At 47.2% G+C, this 19,504-nt stretch overlaps 2 protein-coding genes across 2 annotated transcripts in view; both read left to right on the plus strand.

The window, feature by feature from the left end:
* The window catches only part of LOC135207857 (ras-related protein Rab-24-like), a 107,718-nt gene that overhangs the window by 22,397 nt on the left and 65,817 nt on the right, over positions 1-19,504 (plus strand).
* Positions 7,684-15,855, plus strand: LOC135207728 (ras-related protein Rab-24-like; the record flags this gene model as incomplete). Its single annotated transcript, XM_064239555.1, has 2 exons — positions 7,684-7,827; positions 14,628-15,855. Coding segments are annotated over 2 exons (312 nt in total), but the record flags the coding sequence as incomplete, so codon positions are not given.

The raw sequence follows: 19,504 nt of genomic DNA on the forward strand, positions 1-19,504 counted from the left end.
ATAATAATAATAATAATGATAGAAATAATAATATTATGATGGTTTAATAATGATGTTGACGATGATAACCTGAATCACTATGATGTTTAACCATCAATAATACACAATAATAATATTATCATAATACTACTACTACTACTACTACTAGGGCCCCCATCCTTTAATAGAAGCTGCAATGTGAGTGGGGACTTAAACTCGATCAGATTGCAGTCTGTTAGCTCCAAACATCGCTACCAGCTGTGACCCTCATCCACTACTACTACTACTACTACTAGTACTACGACTATTATTACTATTCTAATAATGAAAAAAATGTTGCACGACATCGCTATGCTCACTATCACTGCCAGAGGAAGACATAATGTACTCAAATAAAGAGTAATTTAGACAAAATACAGCACAACACAACGGATAATCGTAAATTAAATCTCCCGCTATGATCACTGAAGTGAGATGTAAACATTGGCGGGAGATTGTAAGCTGCGCGGTGATTGGTCGATGCTTACACGCGCCTTATGGGGAAAAACGCTCATTGGCCTAGAATTCGCTACCCGCAAAGTGACGCGCGCTCTCATTGGCTTAATCAGCGCTAGGTGTATGCGTCTATCTGGTCCTCATGAAGCGTCCGAGCGGCTGCCAGCACCGCTCGAAGTCATGTTCTTTCCTGTAGCTAAAATCGATAATTCCGACTGTCCCCAGTAGGAATTTCGACCGTATGTAAATGGTGGAATGGCCTAGAAATCCCTCAAATACACAGAGAAAAGGTTGTCAAATCTACCAGTATGCATAACTCCAAATCCGTGGAAGTGGCATATACGACTTTCTGGTTCTGGGGCCCTCATATCTGTCAGGTAAGTTTCATGAACAAAATGTTATTGTTATAATACAATTAAGTTTGTTCATACTTACCTGGCAGATATATATAATTAAAGTGCCCACCCACCTCCCCTCAGGAGACAGTGGCACTGATATATGAATAGAAAATGGGAATAGTTCCTGATATCCGCCTCCCACGGCGGGAATGGGTACTACCCCACCTGGCCGCCCACGCGTGTGCCGCGAATTTTTAAATTCTGTCGACTTCAGAAAATACAGCTATATATATATCTGCCAGGTAAGTATGAACAAACTTAATTGTATTATAACAATAACATGTTTAGTATGAACAGTGAATCTTTTCTAACAAAACAATTTTCAGCAGTCATACATGAAGTGCCCTCCTCCCATTCCCTTGTTCCCATAGAGTTATACTTTTTACATAAAACAAAAATTTGGATCGTTGCTAAGAACTGGAGGGGTCAGAGGTGCACATGTTTCAGCAGTTTCTCATAATTACTTCTATTATTCTGTCCAAGAGGTATTTGAGTACTGTGCATGTATGGGGGTATTTTGGCCCCAAAGAGGGCACTACATGTTTAATGAATTTGTATGAAAAGTTAGTTTTAATGTTGTAGAATCTTTATTTAAAAAGTCATATAATTTTTCTACTCTGCTATTCTGTTTTCACACATTATTTTGTAATTTAGTATTGTATTTGGAAAGCAAGACTAACTTACCATAAGTGAAGCAATTTCAGATATAGTGGTGGTTTCATAAGTGTTTGGAAGTAAGCCTCACCAATATCTTTTCTGAGGTTGTAATTATTCTTCATTTTATTTCCCTCATGTGTGAAGTTCTGTCATAAGATGAGAGTTAGAATAAGATTTGTTGTTAGGTTTCATTTGGATATTTTTCAGGTGCTGCTTTTGGGGCCCGTTATATGAACATTGAGGGAAGAAAAATTTGTTTAGGTTTGTGGGACACAGCAGAAGTGAAAGATACGAGGCTATGAGCCGTATTTATTACAGAGACGCAAAAGCAGCAGTGATTTGTTATGACATTACTAATATTAAGAGGTAAGAGTTTCAGTCTTTGCTATCTAACTTTACATATTTTTCTTCTCTTGTTTTTCCCTGTATTTAAGGCAAATTCTCAGTAGTATGATTAAACTACATTAGAATTACAATCATGTGAGGTTATTGGTTAACTTTACAGAGAATAATTAGAGTTGACATGTAACAACTGATGGATCTAACTGCACATATGCAGTAGCCACCAATTGCTCTACTCCTGCCTTCAGATACTAATTAATGTGTGGAAACTTACATTTCATTGGTATGAATGAACAAATAAATTTTTAAAAATATAGCATTTCATTGATTAAAAATTTACATTTTGTACATGAACTTCCCTGCCAGATATATACTTAGCTATAGTCTCCGACGTTCCGACAGAATTTCAAATCTCGCGGCACACGCGACAGGTAGGTCAGGTGGTCTACCTTACCCGCCGCTGGGTGGCGGGCGTATGAACCAATCTATCTCTCCAGCCAGATTTTTTTCTGTCGCTGAAGCGATAACAACTGTTTGTCGTTTCATTCCGATATATTCTTCATTTCTCGCTTGCCTGGAGACTTGATTTGGACATTTTGGTGACGTATTCGCTCTATTTTGGCTTGGCATACGCTGATTGGACCGTTATTGACTTTCGCGCTGGATTTTCCTGTAGAATGTCTGATTTTGATTCTGTTTCCAAAACTCCGGTTTTGTTTAGAGTATGTTTGACCGATGGATGTAAGGTGAGGTTACCGAAAGCTGCGGTTGACCCTCACACTTTCTGTGTTAAATGTAGGGGGAATGAATGTTCGTTTAGTAACCCGTGTCAAGAGTGTGAGGTTTTGAACGAAGATGAATGTAAGGCTCTTTCTTCTTATATTAGGAAACTTGAAAGGGATAGGGTACGTAAAGCTTCTTCAAGGAGTTCGAGCAGGTCGAGAATGAGTGAGAATGAAACTAACATTAATGTAGTTTTAGAACCTTCCTCCCAGGTCTCAGCTCCTGCTCCCCGCACCGAAGCCGTAGATTCGTCTTCGGAGGCGGCGGCCTCAAAAGCTTCCTTGTGTTTTAAGGAAGACAAGAATCTTCGTACTGATCAAGGTAAGAGTGTCAGTGATGATAAGTGCAGTGTACCCAGTGATGTGGAGGGTGCGTCTGACCGGCTCCTTAGTGCCTCCAGGCCTAGACCTCTTCCAGACTCCCAGTTCCAGTGGAGGAGGAAAGTCGGAAAGCTGCAGGAGGGCTAGGGAGAGCCCCCCACCGGTCAGGCGTCTCCGGCAGATCCTGAAGTTCGCTCCCAGGCTGCCTTGGATCGTAAGAAGAAGAATATTCTTCGTCAGTGTTTTTCGTCATCCTCTTCTCCTTCGCCGAAGCGTGGTTGGAGCTCTAAGGAGGCGTCACGCCCGTTGAAGAGGGCTGTGGAGGCTCCCTTCAGTACGTTAGCGTCCAGCCCAGAAGACTTTTCTGATGTAGCTTCCTTGCAAGCAAAGAAGCCTAGGGAGCTCCAGTGATCGCCCTCCTTCTCCCGCTCCTCGCGCTGAGCTTGCTTCGGAAGAAGATCCTGGGGACTCTCCTACTCGAGTGCTAGCGGGCCTACAAGCTCAGATCACAGCCTTGGCGGACTCCTTGGCATCGAGATCGCGTAGAAGGAAGGATTTGTCTCTCCCTATCAAGAGATCGAGGCGCGTTTCGTCGGAAGAGCTCTCTCCTTGTAATCGGCGATCTCCTTCTTTTGAGGATACTTCTACACATCGTAACATTTCACGAGAGGAACACCACTCCCGCTCGGAGGTGTCGAGACGCCATTCGTCGGATAGGCGCTCCTTGGACTATGAAGATATTTCCCCAGATCGGATTCCCCCAGATCGGTATTCCTGCCTCAGGTAGACGCTCAGCCCCTTCTGTTTCTCCTTCTTCTAGAGTTCGTGCAAGAAGAGAGAGTCGCCCAGGTCATAGAAGACTTATTTCGTCGTCTCCGTCTCATCTTTCTTCTCCTCGCCTTCTCAGAGAACCTAGGGAATGCCCTTCTGAAAGTAGGCACACTTCTCCTTCCGACTACTGTCGTCGGGCGTCGGATAACGTGACTGGTAGGCGCTCATCGCATGGAGTTCGCTCCTCCCCTGTAAGACATCAAGAGTCTAGTAGGAGCCCTGCTCCTGGTAAGCGTCCTTCTTTTAGTAGCTGTTCTCCTGGAGAAAGACGCCTTGATCCTCGTTTGCTTCGTTTTCCTAGTAGGGCGCTCTTCGTTCTCGAGACTCCTACTCCTGATCGGTCTCCTCTTGCTAGAAGTCAAGAACGCCTCAAGCGCCCTGCTTCTGTTAGGCGCTCGGAGCCTTACAGACGTTTCTACCCCTTGGTAAGGACCAAGATCTCGTCGAAACGCCCTGTTCCGTTTAAGCGCTCGGAGCATAGGCCGCTCTCCGCTTCGTAGGCATCAAGAGCCTCTCAAGCGCCCTGCTCCTGATAGGCGCCCTATTTTTAGCAACGTTTCGCCGCTTGGTAGGCGCCAGGATTCCCCTAAGCGCCCTGTGACAGATAGGCGCTCGGCGCCTAGTAGCCGCTCTCCTCACGATCGGCGCCAGGATTTGAGTAGGCGCTCTCCCTCTCGTAGTTTCCCTAGGGATAGGCGTGGTCTTTCTAGGGAAAGGAGTCCTTCCTCTTTTGCTGTTAAGAGTTTTGTCTGCGTTAGGAAGGAATGCGAGATTAGACAAGAATTTTCGGGATAAGCGTCCTTCTTTTACGACTCTCGTTCTCTCTGTACGCCTCTCTACTTTGGAATCTTCTCCTCTTCAAGACGTTTGTCTCCTTCATCGACTGTTCCCCAGCTAGGAAATCATCTAAGGATTCTCATAAGGATCCTCCATCCTCGTTTCTCCTCTTCAAGAAGACCAGGAAGCCTCTGAGGAAGAAAACTAATACATCGGCGACAGTTTCTTCGTACAAGAAGCTCACAGAGCTTCTCCTTCAGGAGTTCGGAGAGTCTTTGAGCCCTACTGCTCCTCCTTCCCACACTCGTTGTTCTCCACAGCGAAAGCAACGAAAGGACTTCGTGTGTGAGAATGAAACCGACTCTTTCTATGAAGAAAGCGCTCAAGAGTTTTTGGTTCATGGATGCGTACTAAAGAAGAAGCGGGGAAAACTATGTTTGCCTTTCCTCCGTCGAAGCTTTCAGGACGGACAGGATTTTGGTATGAGACAGGAGAACCCTTGGGACTGGGCCTTCCGTCTTCAGCTGACGCAGATTTTTCGGCACTAGTAGACGCCACTAGAAGATCAGCTTTGAATTCGGCCAAAACTACGTGGGCAATGAATGAAATAGATCACATTCTAAAAGGCATTTTATTTTTGAGTCTTGGAAGTTTTCAACTTTCTCGATTGGTCCCTCGGAGTCCTAGCCAAGAAAACTCAAGGACCGGACACGTTTTCTCCGGAGGATTTGAATTGTGTCTTATCCTGTATGGATAAATCGGTGAGGGATGGGGCCAGCGAAATAGCTTCACTGTTTTGGAGCAGGGGTCTTGAAGAAAAGATCAGTATTTTGCTCATTTTAACAAAGTCTGTCTCACATGCTCAGAGATCGTCTTTTGCTTTTTGCCCCTCTCTCTACGCAGCTGTTTCCTAAACACCTGGTTCAAGACATTCGAAGGCTCTCTCTGCCAAAGCTACGCAGGACCTTCTAGCGCAGTCTGCAAGGAAGCCGCGCCCTACCTTCCAGACTAAGACGAAGAAGCTAAGCCGACCTCTCAGGAACCTTTCGAGGGGCTTCTACCTCTAGATCCTCTTCGTTCAGAGGTCGGAAACCAAATAGAAGAGGGAGGACTTTTACGAAGTCAATCAAACCTCCCAAGGAAGACTCAAGTCCTTCAGACAACTGTAGGCGCCAGGCTTTTACAGTTTGCAGAAGTCTGGGCCCAGAAAGACGCAGATGCCTGGACCCTGTCAATTTTGAGGAAGGGCTATCTCATCCCGTTCTCTTCGAGGCTCCCTTGACGAATACCCCGAGGGAGTTGACGGCCAGATACAGGGACCCCATCATGAATCAAGCCCTCCGACTAGCGGTAGATCAGATGCTGGAAAAGGAGGCGATCGAACTAGTGGCAGATCATCTTTCGGCAGGCTTTTACAACCGCCTGTTCCTAGTTCCGAAATCCTCAGGGGATGGAGACCGGTGTTGGACGTAAGCGCCCTGAACTTCTCGTGGAAAAGAAGAAATTCACGATGGAGACCACTGCCTCGGTGTTAGCAGCACTCCGTCCAGGGGACTGGATGGTTGTCCTTGGACTTACAGGACGCTTACTTCCACGTACCAATCCATCCTTCCTCGAGGAAGTTCTAAGATTCATGATGGGGGAAGAATCTTCCAATTCAGGGCCCTGTGTTTTGGCCTCTCCACGGCCCCCAAGAAAGAAGTATCCAAGAAACACTCTTTCATTCTGGCTGCGTGAGGTCATCAGGAGGGCGTATGAGGCTGATGGTAGTGACGACATCGTACGTCCCGTCCGAGAGCTCACGAAGTCAGAAGTATTGGCCCCTCGTTGGCGTTTTCGTAAGAACTTCTCCGTGGCGCAGGTCCTGAAGGCAGGGGTCTGGTCTTAAACCAGACTACCTTTACATCTTCTACCTTCGGGATATTGCCCACAGGTCCTTGGATACCTTTTCCTTGGGACCCGTGGTGGCTGCTCAACAAGTTGTGTAGCTAACCCAGACCCTCGCAGGCTGAAACAGCATCGAGTCCTGGTGTGACTGTGTGGATGGATGTGTGAGTGAGTGAGTGACTGGCTCCCTTTCCCATCTTTTTTCCTCCTCCTCTACCTGTGGGCAGAGGGCCACGGTCGTCACTACGCTGGATGAGGACGAGATGCAGGTGTAGCTATATGACAGAGCCCCATCCTATCCCTTTCACTAGGGATAGGAGCAGAATATCCACCACTTCCTCCTACAACGGGGGGGGAAGTGGATGCCTACAAGAGTCAAACCCATGACTTTATATTTGCTCCTGTACAGGAACAAGTTCTTACATTGCTGGTACGAAGAGATACGCTTGCCTCTCTCTTAGTACTCGGTCCAGAGGTCTGACCATTGATCCTGCGGTGCACACCCCGATCAATCGGACAGAGGCTTGGATCCCTCCCTCGCTCTTACGACCAGGGAGACTTCCAAGGTTGGGCGAACACCAGTCTGTTCACAAAAGACTCAGATTCCTCCCACCAAGAAGTGAGTCTTCCTATTGTAAAAGGACCGAAGGTTTGTATGCCGTGTCGGAACAAATGACAATTTGTCCAAAATTGCATTTTTCCTAACTATACAAACCTGAGGTCCTTTTACACAAATAGCCCCACCTCATGCCACCCCTCACTCTGCAGTTTTTTGCTTGGGCCAAAATCAAAAGTGATTTGTTTACCTCCCAGTCGCGCGCGCGCGCCTGTCGGACAAGCAGTTAACTACCGAATCCCTTGTTCGCAAAGCTTACGACCTATCCAGCTGCCGCTAGTACCTTCCTATTGTAAAAGGACCTCAGGTTTGTATAGTTAGGAAAAATGCAATTTTGGACAAATTGTCATTTTTTATTTTTTGCTATGGACAGTACAAGATAATTTTGTTGTTTCTAGATACTGTGGTATCCATAGTTAGCTTGTTTGTGTATAATAGGATGGTAGGCATTCGGGTGACTCATGTTATGCTAATGCATTGTTTCAGTTCAGTTTATGGTTGCTTTATTGAATATCATCTAACCTAGGCATTGTTTGTTTCTCCAAAAACTGCCTTACACTGAAAAATTTGAATGAAACTCTTATTTTCTCAGTGTTGATCGTGCAAAGTTTGGGTAGGGGAAGTTCAGAAACATGAAGAGAATTGCAAACTGTATTTGTGTGGGACAAAACTAGATCTGGTGAAGGAGGATCCTCAGCGGCGTGAAGTAGATTACCATGACCTCAATGACTATGCAGAAGAGGTATGTTGAACTTTTATTGCAAAATTTACAGTAATCTTTTTACAGTGATAGAGAATCTTAGTTTTGTGTTAGACAGAATAATACGCTGAGAAAATATTTATTGATGTCAGCGTACATAGTTGTGCATTTTGAATTTAAAAAAATGTGTCGTTTGTAAATATGCAATTTCATATTACTTGTAGTACATGGAAACTTACCAAGCAGATATATACTTAGTATAGACTCCGTAGTCCCCGACGAATTCGAATTTTGCGGCACAGCTGCGGTAGAGTCAGGTCGATCTAACGCCCTGGCCGAATGGGTGGCAGGAATAGGAACGATTAAGTTCTAGAACCAGATTTTCTCTGTCGCAGGTAGGGGGGTCAACATACGTTTGTTGACACCTCCTGACTTGATTTTCGTTTTTTAATCGACCATCGACATTCTGGGCTGTCTTTTGCAGGGAAGTACTGGGTCGTGGTATGGCATACTGCTCTTATTAAACTTTTTACTGAATTTGGCTTCGAAATTTCGAAGGCAATAATTACGTTGAAAAACTACCGAATTTTCGGTAGACCACTCATATATTTTGCAATAAGGGAAATATTGATTTTTTTTTTTTCACTAATACGTGTATAAGTGTTAGAACTTGATGAAGGAAATATAAGATCTAACTTCCTACTTTAGGAAGTCAGAAAGCATATAACTAGATACGCTTCCTTTAGAAGCTTTAAGAGCTCTCGTACGAACGAGCAGTTAGAGTATTGACAATACTAGTAGTTGTTGCATCCTCATCACCTTCTTACTCCACATAATCTACAAATTCATATGTGCAAATTTGAAGATAAATGGATGGAGCTCAAAAGGCGAGCTCTTAAAAGGTAAGAAGTGAATATAGTGTTCCAGTGCAGTGGAGGGTGCGTCTGATCGCTCCGTAGCGCTTCCAGGCCTAGACCTCTTCCAAACTCCCAGACCCAGTGAGGAGGAAAGTCGACAGCCGCAGGAAGGGTTAGGGAGAAACACCCCTCCGGTCAGGCGTCCCCTCGGCAGGTTCTGTAGAACGTCCCAGACTGCCAAGGATAGCCATTGATAAGGCATCCTTAAAAAAGTGCGTCTCTTCATCTTACATCCGAAAAGACGAAGAATGTATGTTTGGAGTTTCGATGATCTAGCGCGTTGTCTGAAAACTAAAAGAACACTGAGCAAGAGCCAGCCGCTGCCAGGAAGCCGCGTTCCAGCAAGCTAGCGTGAGCTACGTTCCAATAGCCAGCAGCGAGCCGCGTTCCAGCTAACAGACTAGCGCGAGCCGCGTTCTAGAAAATTTTTCTTGGCGCAAGGCGCCTTCAAAAAGACGAAGCGCCAGCCTGGCGCAAATTGCGCCAGAAAAACAGAACGGCTAGAGCAAGGAGCCTTATAGTAGAGTGGCAATCAGAACGATCCTTCACATTGAACGTTTCCCGGGCAAGAGGCTCTTTCTAAAAGGGGTCTAGTAGGCGGTCGGAACTTATCAGGGCGCACGGGGCACCTTCCACGCAAGCGGAACGTTCCAGGAGCGAGTCTCCTTTCTAGCGTGCGGAACATTCCAGGCGCTAGGCGCAAGGAGCCAGGCGCCAGAATATTCCTAATCTTCTTTTGAGAGAGAGGTCAGTTGCGAGGCTCCTCTTTGAGTTTTTAACTTGAGCAACTTTCCCCTGGCAAAGGTGCAAGATGTCGCACAGGCGGCCATCGCTTTTTTTGCCAGAAGGATTCTGATACTAAGAGAAGCCATTTTTTCATTATTCAGAGGACTCTCTCCTTCATTCATGCTCTTCCCTCGTTATGAAGAGGCAAGAGCTTGGGAGTTTTCTTATAAGAATCTCATCGACGTTTGGGTATGATGGCGGATAGGAAATATCTACTTCCTTCCGTAAACCTACAGATCAACAGGAATTCTGTCTCTTCCACGATTTATGAGGAAATCACAAAGATTTAAAGAGTTCCGTGGATTAACTTCCTTCCTTAAGGAGATATATATACTCTTTCTATCGTTCTATTAACGAAAAGAACGAAGATAGTAAAAAATTTTTCCTTTCTCTATCTGCCTCGGCAGGGAAAGAAGGTAGTAGAGTATCTGCTGTATGAGAATACGATACGGCAAATCATAAGCACATACCGTAGTTACTTCTTTGCTGAGCAACTCAATTACCAGTATCCTTCCAGGAATTTCCTAGGAAGGACTACGCTTAAAGGAGGTTGTTAAGGACAACACCTACTTAGCTTCTAGATTTATCGAAGTTTCTTGTTCGCTTAAATATGCATTATAAGACTTCCTGAAGTTCGATAATAATTTTATAAGATTCCTTTATTAAATGGAGTAGCTGGCAACTCTGGAAGAGTAAGGCCAGTCGGCTAACGAGACTGCTATCGCTTAGACACCAACGCAGTATCATGTAGGTGTCGGTCATGATTGGTTGGTTACATGTCTCTCTCCTGCGGGATGGAATGACTAACCGTGTCTCTCCCCTTCAATCGTGGTTTTAGCCTCGGATTGAGGGGATAGTTAAGCAAACATAAATAAAATATTGTCTGCCTTTTGCTAAGAAGCTTCAATAAGAAAGATATTACAACATTTCAATGCTGTTTACCGTAGGTAACATTTTAAAGGATTCTAACGCAGCGGAACTCTATATTGTATAATGCTCTCATGCTACGAAAGCATGGCTTATTAGAGTACAATGCTTAGTGAGCAAGATGAATGTAGTAGAGAATTCACTTTAAGACTACGGTATGGTCAAGTCTTATGCACATACCGAGGTTACTACAGAATTCCTAGTATCCTTACAAGGTTCCTAGATTAATGCTGTTTACCACAATGTGACAGTATTATAAAGGATTCTAATACGGCAGAGCGCTATATATATAATTCTCTCATCCTTTCGAGAAACGCACACAACCTTTTTAGAATCGGATATTGCTCAAGAGAAGTTGGTTGAGTCGGATGGGAAACATTCTCTTAGTGGCAGAAGTTGTTTCCCTGAATGGACTATACTACGTATATAAAAGTTTTTTTTTTTTTTTTTTTTTTTTTCACTAAGAACGGAATTAACATGTGAAGGATGTCGGGTACCATAAAGGCAATAGATGTTATGGCACATACCTAAAAAGAACTAGAAGGAAGCGCCAGCCGCGCCAGAAGCACCATCCAAGATATTTTCTCGTTTTAAGCGAGTTATTACCTAAGAGTCCAGTAGCCTCTCGGACAGCAGGCCTCGGTAACGGCAAGATTCGTTCCTGATTTGTTACCCATTTAATCGAAAAAGGGTCGCTTACAAGGAATGATGAAATGATTTATTTTAATCACTTAGGCCAATTCCACGACTCTCTCATATCGCAAAGAGCATCGAGAATCTCTTTTTTCGCCCCTGTTCGCGTTAACAAAAGAGAACCTATTTGGGAACAGACACGGAACGTAACGATCCTTAAGAGGTTCGATGCAAGGTTTTGCATGTCCGTGAGAACCTTCTCGATCGAAGATAATAACTGTTAACGTATGTCTAACATTTATTGAAAAGAGTTGTGAGAACCTGCGGAAAGTCTTCTTCATAAATCTCTTTGTAAGGTAGAAGACGAACAGGCTTCCTTTAGACTGCTTCCTTTTCCTCGAACCAAGAGAGGTAGCAATATAAGACATCTTTAAATTTAAAGAAGGGGAATAAACTTTAGTCTTTTTTCCCCTAGTTATAATTCTTAACAGATATTAAGATAAATGGGCGTCAAAGGAAGAGAGGATGTATGCCTCATTTTGGCCTTAGAGAGGTTGGATTCACAGAAGTCACGTTCTTCACACAGCATGTTTCGCAAGGCTTTTCCAAGAGTATCTGGATATTCTATCAGAATCTATTATAAATAGACCTAAAAAACCTCTCCACTCTGAGTCTGTCCGCGTGCAGACTGACCAGAAGTGGACATGAATGAGAGGTTTTTTCAAGGTAAATGACAATAGTCATGGCTAAGACATAGAATTGCTGCAGATCGTGCTAGATGGAATGAGGAAACTGTCCTCTTCCGATACCTCTGTGAACACATAGCGAGGTTTTTTCTTCACTTTCAGAGGGAAGAATCACTTATGTATATATCTGCTATCAAAGAACGCAGTAAAAGGCTATACTCTGTCTCTACAAGGGGAATTAGAGATAACAGAGGATTAAGATCTTCGGGATCTTATACGATACCGCAATACGACAAGAGTAGGATATCATGTACTTCGAATGGATCTTTTTGTGGCCACAGATTCCGTGTTCCGACAAAATGGATGCTCCTCATCAAACTTCTTTGAGGAAGTTTATGAAGGAATTCTTTGTTTCTCTTAGCCCTAAACGACCAAGAAGAAAAGTGAATTTTTGTGCATTGGAATCTTGCATCAGATTCAATGGAGACTCGGCAATGGGTTCTTGCCAGCAATAAGTATGTCTGGCAAAAGGACTAAATCCCTCTATTCCTGATGCAAACGCTTTCAGATAGAAGTTTCGTTGCCCAGGCAGGGTACTTACATTTTCATCTACAGAAGAAGAGATGGTTTTAAACGTTTGCCTACAGAGTCTTCGGGGTGCGATGAGGCTCAAAATGCTTCCCAGAAGGTATTCAGAAGGATACAATAAGAGCTAGAAATCAGGGTTCCGCCCCCAATTTCTTTCAGCTCAGAGTCTCCTTCGACTTCCAGACTCCTTCCCTTCCTTCGGGCAAGGATAGGAAGATTCTGCACAGAGAACCTCATCAACATGTAAAAGAAGAGATCTCGTAGCAAAAGAAGTGTTCACGAAGGATCCCTCCTCGGAGGAAGACTCTTCTCTCTCGTATTGTTAGATATCCTGTCGTCTACTGGGTGTAGCTGACTAAAACACCTCCCCTGCCAGGGCCAAAAGCTCAAAGGGGAAGAATTTCTTCCACCCTTCTCCAGTCTCCTGATAAACTATGTGGTTGTTCAGGACTCTCGGACAATGTAGCGCCAGCCAGGCGCCAAATGCCAATACAGGCGAAAAACGCCAGAGGCGGACAGTTCCAAGGAACTCTGTCATGGTCGGATACTGAGAAGGAGCGGGCCTCCAACCTGGCGCGCCAGAGGTGAACAAATCGGACAGATATAAGAGTGTCCGATGTGGACATCGCCAGACAGCCTAGAGACTCTTCCAAGCTCGAAGCTCCAGCAAGTGTGGAGGAGCCAAGCCAGGCGCGAGGCGCCAGCCAGGCTCTAGGAGCCAGCCAGCTCTAGAAGCCAGCCAGGCGCCATCCAGGTGCCAGGCTCCTTCAAGGCTAGGTGCTCCAGTCAGGATTGAGGATCATCCAGGCGCAAGGCTCCTTCCAGTAAAGAGAAACCTAAAGCTCTGTCATGTAAGAGGGCTAGTCCCCATTGATATGATACAGGTAAGGCTCTGCCATGTAAGTGGGTCAGCCCCCTATTGGCAACGATCCGAGAAGGCTCTGTCGTGTAAGCGGGCTAGCCCCCATTGACATGATCCAGAAGGGTTTGTCAGTCATAGGTCCTACCCTCGCTGAAACTCTTGAGGCATGCAGACTCATAGACAGTAATCATGAAGTCTTCTGCCAGGCTCCAAGTGCCTTCCAGGCGCAAGGCGCCAGCCAGACGCAAGGCTCCAGCCAGGCGCGAGGCGCTAGCCAGGAAGGAGGAGCCAATCAGGCACCAGCCAGGCGCGAGGCGCCAGCCAGGCGCGAGGCTCCAGCCAGGCTCTAGGCGCCATTCAGGTGCAAGGCTCCAGCCAGGCGCGAGGCGCTAGACAGGCGCTAGGCGCCTGCCAGGCACGAAGCGCTAGCCAGGCTTGATAAGTGCATTGATGATTCCTTCAAACAGCTGAGAATTAAAAGCGCATGAAGGTGCGAGCTTTTCCGAATTCTTGTTCTTTCCCTAACAATATGTCATAAGGACATATTAGCTGTCACATAAGGGAGATGCAACTCTGTGTTGACTTCCCATTATTCGAAGGATATCAAGATAACCTTCGAGGGATCCTTCTCTCTTGGTTGATACGTGTCTGCGGATACATTGCTGGGATAGGGAGCAGATACTGATCCTTAACTAGTGAGTTAAATTTTATTTAACGTCATGTTTTTTCTTTGGGTAGTTTGAAAGGAGTTTGTAGATAATTCTTTTCAACTTAAGCACTAACCCTCGTGTTAGGATCAGGTGATCGGGATCGGTGTTGTGCTCCTTAATTATGCCACTAGGCATAGGCATATTGTCATGTAAGAGGCTCTGTCGAGTAAATGGATAAGACCCCATCGACAGACCCCCCAAAAGAAACTCTTAGCCCATAGGTCACATCCTCGCTGAGGCTCTTGAGGCGAAGCAGATTCCTAGGCATTAGCCATGGAGTCTTCCGCCTGATCAAGTAGGAACCAAGGTTTTATTTATTTATTACCTACAACGTATGTTGTTTACCTGTCTATTCAGTAAATAGTTGTCTCTTTCCCACCACCAAGGGTGTCAATCAGCTAAGTATATATCTGCTGGGTAAGTTCCATGTACGAAAATGATATTGTTAAGATACAATAAAGTTTTGTACATACTTACCTGGCAGATATATACGATTGATGGCCCACCCAGCCTCCCCTCAGGAGACAGGTGGAAGAGAAAATCTGGTTCTAGAACGGTAATCGTTCCTATTCCTGCCACCCAGCGGCGGGAATGGTGGATCACCTGACCTACCTGCAGCGTGTGCCGCGAAATTCGAATTTCTGTCGGGGACGACGGAGTCTATAGCTAAGTATATATCTGCCAGGTAAGTATGTACAAAACTTTATTGTATCTTAACAATATCATTTTTCAGATAAATGGGAAACTCTTTGAGACTTCAAGTAAGACTAACACTAATATTGAAGAATTGTTTGCATATATAGTGGAAGATTATGCAAAAGACAATGCAGCTGTTATTGCTACGTTGGAAAGGCAGACTGTGGATTTGACTGATGAAGAGAAGAAAAACAAGTGCTGTTAAGGTTGTATATTTGTATAAGAAAGAGATTTAGTATTCTGAAAGTTAGGTCATTGCCGATGTGCAGGGGATGCCTGAGTTGTGCATTGTCTTTGCAAAAGATGTCAAAAGACAATAAATGATAATGGAGTTGTTTAAGTGTAATTTACAGTTGTTAATAAATCACCTTCCCTTGAGAATTAACTGCCTTACAGTACAATATGTACAGTAATGTAAATACTGTATATATATGAATGCTACATAAAAGTGAAATAGGTTAGTGACAAGGCACATTCACCATCTGTTTTTTCACAGTGAAGATATTGTGTATATTTCTTGGTATCTTTTGTAAGTGTCTTTTTCACAATGTGATATGTATAGAGGTAGGTCATTAAGTTTGTTTTGTTTTGATGTCCATACTATCTTTTATATTAGTTGTATACCATGTTGTGTATAGTTAAATATAAGTTTTTAATACTTTGTTGTATATTCATCATGTTATGTATTTTAGGCTGATACTAGCTGGCACTCCGGAAATGTCATGGCAGTAAGAAGATAGTAAGGACATTGAATGTTGCTTAGGAAGCAGATTCAGGGATGTATTGTTAACATTTCACATTAGCCAGTTATTGTGCCAGTGCTCAGTAACGAAGGATACTATGTGTCAGTGCATTGTTAGTCATAGTGAGTCCCATTCTAGATGTTGTAAGATATAAAAAGTATGAGTGCGTTCTCTTTTTGCGGCTCTGAATTGGGAACCAAAAGTTTTTCCTTGTGATAAAGCATTCCTGAGCACATCTTTTATATCATAGGAATGTTAAAAATATAGAATGTACACTGTAAAGAATAGAAAGGCAAGGAGGATTTTGGTAGAGATCCACAGCAAACTTATGATTGCAAGGTAGAATATGCTGTAGTCACATAAATTTAAGAATGATAGAATTTGTCATTTACTGTAGTCTGTTTTGTAAATTATTAATATGCATTATGTATGTTGACACAGTAGGTGAAGTTGCTATATTTGCTAAATAATTTTTCTCTAATACATGTCACAGTGAAATTTATGTAAAACTGAAATAATAAAAAGTTTGTTCCGACACGGCATACAAAAACCTTCGGTCCTTTTAAAACATAGGAAGATACTAGCGGCAGCTGGATAGGTCGTTAAGCTTTCGAACAAGGGGTTCGGTAGTTAACTGCTTGTCCGACAGGCGCGCGGCGCGACTGGGAGGTAAACAAATCTCTTTTGCTTTCGGCCTCACAGTGGATGGACGTGTGTGTTCGCTCTCTGCCCGCTGCTCGTCGTTTGCTTTCTTGGTTGTTTGTAATTGTGTATGAAAGATTGGTAAGTACAGTATTCTCTCTTTTCATATTAATTACGCTGAACATTAATGATGGAATCTCCGCGCCTCGCTACCCCAAGGAGACTTTGCCCGGGTACCGAAGGGCGCAAATGTGGGAAATTCAGATCTTTCCCCGAGATAGACCCTCATGTTTTGTGTGCTCGGTGCCGGGGGCGCGAATGCACCCGGGCCGAGCCCTGTGATGTTTGTATGAACTGGTCGGAGGCGCAGTGGACATTGTATGAGGGCAGGAAGAAGCGAAGGCCTGCAAAGGAGTCGTCGGAAAGCTCTCCCGCGACTCCTTTGGTGACGGACACTTCGTCTTCTTTCCTGCCGCCCGCTCAACTTCCACGTCTCGCGCCTTCCCCTTCGGGGCGGTGTCTAGGTTCCTTCTCCTCTCCCGATGTGTCGAGTGTGGAGGAGGCGCTAGATACCCCGACGTAGAGTTGTACTCTGGGTCCTCTATCCGCTCGTCTTCGCGCGAGCGGGTAGAGGATCCTCCTAATCACCCGACTTTTGCCTCCTCAGGTGCGGTTGCCGTGAAGGATGACCTCGGACAGGTGTGGGCGTCGTTGGGACTGCAGGGCGTGCCGAGTGTCCAGGGGCTGCTGCTCTATCATCTCGCTGGCTCCGTAGGCGGTTACGCACGCTACGGTCAACCACCACCACCACGACCCTGACAACACCTGGCTACGCGTCACCTCCTCACCTGGTGTAACACCCAGCACGCGGTCTCTGTGACACCCACAACATCGGTGCAAGGGCCAGTCGCCGTAACTCGGGGGAGTGTGATGCCCCCACCCTGGGTTTGCTGGTGTTGCACAACGACCGGACTTCATGTGCCTCGAAGAGCTCGCACCCTGGACCTCCCACCGGTGCCGTGATGTCTCTGCCGCTGGTTAGACCATCTGTACCGTCCACACAGCCTGCCGTACCTGCCGTGACCACCGCTGCTGTTCCTGTTCCTGCTCCTGCCGTCTCGACTGCCGTTCCTGTGATGCTCGCTACCTGCTGATGTTGTCCCTGTTCCTGGCGCCGCTGCTCCCGATGCTGGTCTGTTCGGACAGGTACGTCCCCGGGCCCTGTTGCTTCGGCAACAGCAGCCCCGGCTCCGTCCTGGATGACAGATCTGACGTCGGTCCTGAGGAGGTTGACGAAGAAGAAGAAGAAGAGGAGGAAGGTGTCGTCGTCGTCTTCATCGTCTTCTCGTCGTCGTCGTCGTCTGCCGCCTCTTCCCCTTCTTCTTCTAATAAGGCTCCCCCGCCTAAGAAGAAGAAGGTCGCCTCCCCCCCCCCTAAGAAGTCTCCTTCGGGAGCTTCTAAGGGCCCGTCTCGCTCTGGTGAGACGGGGGGTTCTTCCGCTGGTCGCCCTGCTCCTTCGGGAGCAGGACCCGTCTCTTCTCCGCAAGGAAGAAGACTACGGGGGCCAGAGGGGTGCCGGCTAACACCGGCACTTCCTCACCTGCTGTTAGTGGTTCGGCCACGGCAGCAGGATCCGTCCTCGGCCGCTCGTTCGCGAGAGGTACCGAGTGTACGGTCGCCTACCAGCGACCGTGCAGCCAGGAACCAGACCTCTGAGTCCGCTCAGCGTCAGGTTCACGGCACGGAGCGGAAGACTGGTGACAGCCGCTCACGCGACTCTCACCAGACCAGCTCTCGCTCTCACGGCGAGCGGCTGGCTACCCGGGCGGACGTGACGGTCCACGACCGGCCACGGGCTGAGGCTGGGAAGAGGTCCCCCCGTTCGCCGGCACCAGCCACGGCTGGTACCAGCGAACTGACGCACCGTGAGGATATGCACCGGTCTCACCGTGACAGTGGAGCTCGCCGGTCCCCTGACCGTCGCTCTCACAGAGAGCGATCGGGTACGGCGACCCAGCACCAGCTCCTCGGACACACGAGACGGGGGCCGCTGTTCTCGGTCCAGCCGTTCTCCACAGCGAGACGGCTCGACTAGGTCTGCAGCTCGATCGCCACCGCGGGTTGGCGATCGCCTGCAGTCCTCCAAGCCCGCTGGTTCTGCCAGTGAGCGTGGAGAGAGCGTCAGGTCTGCCTCTCCCATACCTTCAACCTCCTCGGGTTACACCGGGAGGGGCGAGGTATTGAGGAGTGATCGTGAGGGGTGCGCCCCTCAGGATCCCGCCACGTCGTCGTACGTACCAGGCTCGGTTCTCGGACCAGCCAGGTCGTACGCACAGGTGGTTGGAGGAGACCCAGAGGGGGCTGTCGCTGCTCCTCTCCTTGAGGGAGGAGGTCTCGGGAGGTACTCCTGTTCGAGGGACTGGACGGTCCCGACTCCACAGGATGCTATCACACCCGAGATCCAGAGGAACTTTGCCGAGGTTATTGCGCTGATTCGTCAGCACAACGACCTCGGGGAAGGATCGCCGCTCCCACCATCCGAGCCCACGTCCCGGCTCGAGTCGTTCTGGGGCCCGAAGAGGGAACCCAGACCGACGGTGGGTTTTGCCGCGTTCCGAGCTTGCGGACTCAGTGCTAGACCAGGTTGAATCGCTTGCCTCCGGACAAGACGGTTCGCAATCAGTCTGGCAGGTCGAGCAAGCTGCTTCCACCTCTCTGCTACGACAGCGCGGTTTTACGTGCCATCTGAAGACCCGATGCCGCCCAACAGGTGAACCCGGAGTTAGCTAGGCTGACTCCGGGTGTGTCTCTGCAACAGCTCCTGTCCGAGAACCTGTGGTTCTCGCAGCAAGAGGCACTCGGCCTGGAATCTACCGCCATGGCAGCTTTCCAGGCCGTCTCCTGGCTAGATCTGTGGTCCCTCACAGTATCTAAGGTCGCAGCCAACTCCGGGGGAATTTCTCCCGAAGAGGACTCGGCCTTCAGGAGACTTTGCCAGTCTGGGGGAAGAGCCATCTCCTTCCTTGCCCACCAGACGGTGAACCTGTGGGCCAACCTGGTTCTCCGACGAAGGGACGCTGTCCTTACTCGGGTTTCCAGGGCGGCCGGGCGTGAGGCGGCGTTGGGGCTTCGAAACGGACCTCTACGGAGTTCCACGTGTCTCTCTTCCCAGGAGAGATGGTGGACGCTGCGGTGGACAGACGGCGCACTGAAGACAGTGACCGTGTCTGGTTCACCAGGCAGTCTCGAAGGCTTCTGGGCAGCCTCGGACTGCGGCCAAGTCTAAGAGCTCGGCTAGCGCTTCCTCGGCTGCTAAGACGGTTGCTGCGTCGAAGCCCCGAGGAATGACTCTGTCTTCTTCAACTTCTGGCAAGGGGGGCCGTAACCAGCCCTCCTCCCAGCCCTCCTCATCCCGTGGAGGTCTGGGAAGAAGTCGAAGAAAGGGGGGGAAAGGGAAAAGCTAGGGACGGCGTTCCCCCTCACCTGCTGCCGGAAGTGGGGGTGCCTGGCCAGCCATTGGGCAACTTGG

This window comes from Macrobrachium nipponense, chromosome 34 (genome assembly GCF_015104395.2).
Source record: "Macrobrachium nipponense isolate FS-2020 chromosome 34, ASM1510439v2, whole genome shotgun sequence".
Classification (NCBI taxonomy): Eukaryota; Metazoa; Arthropoda; class Malacostraca; order Decapoda; family Palaemonidae; genus Macrobrachium; species Macrobrachium nipponense.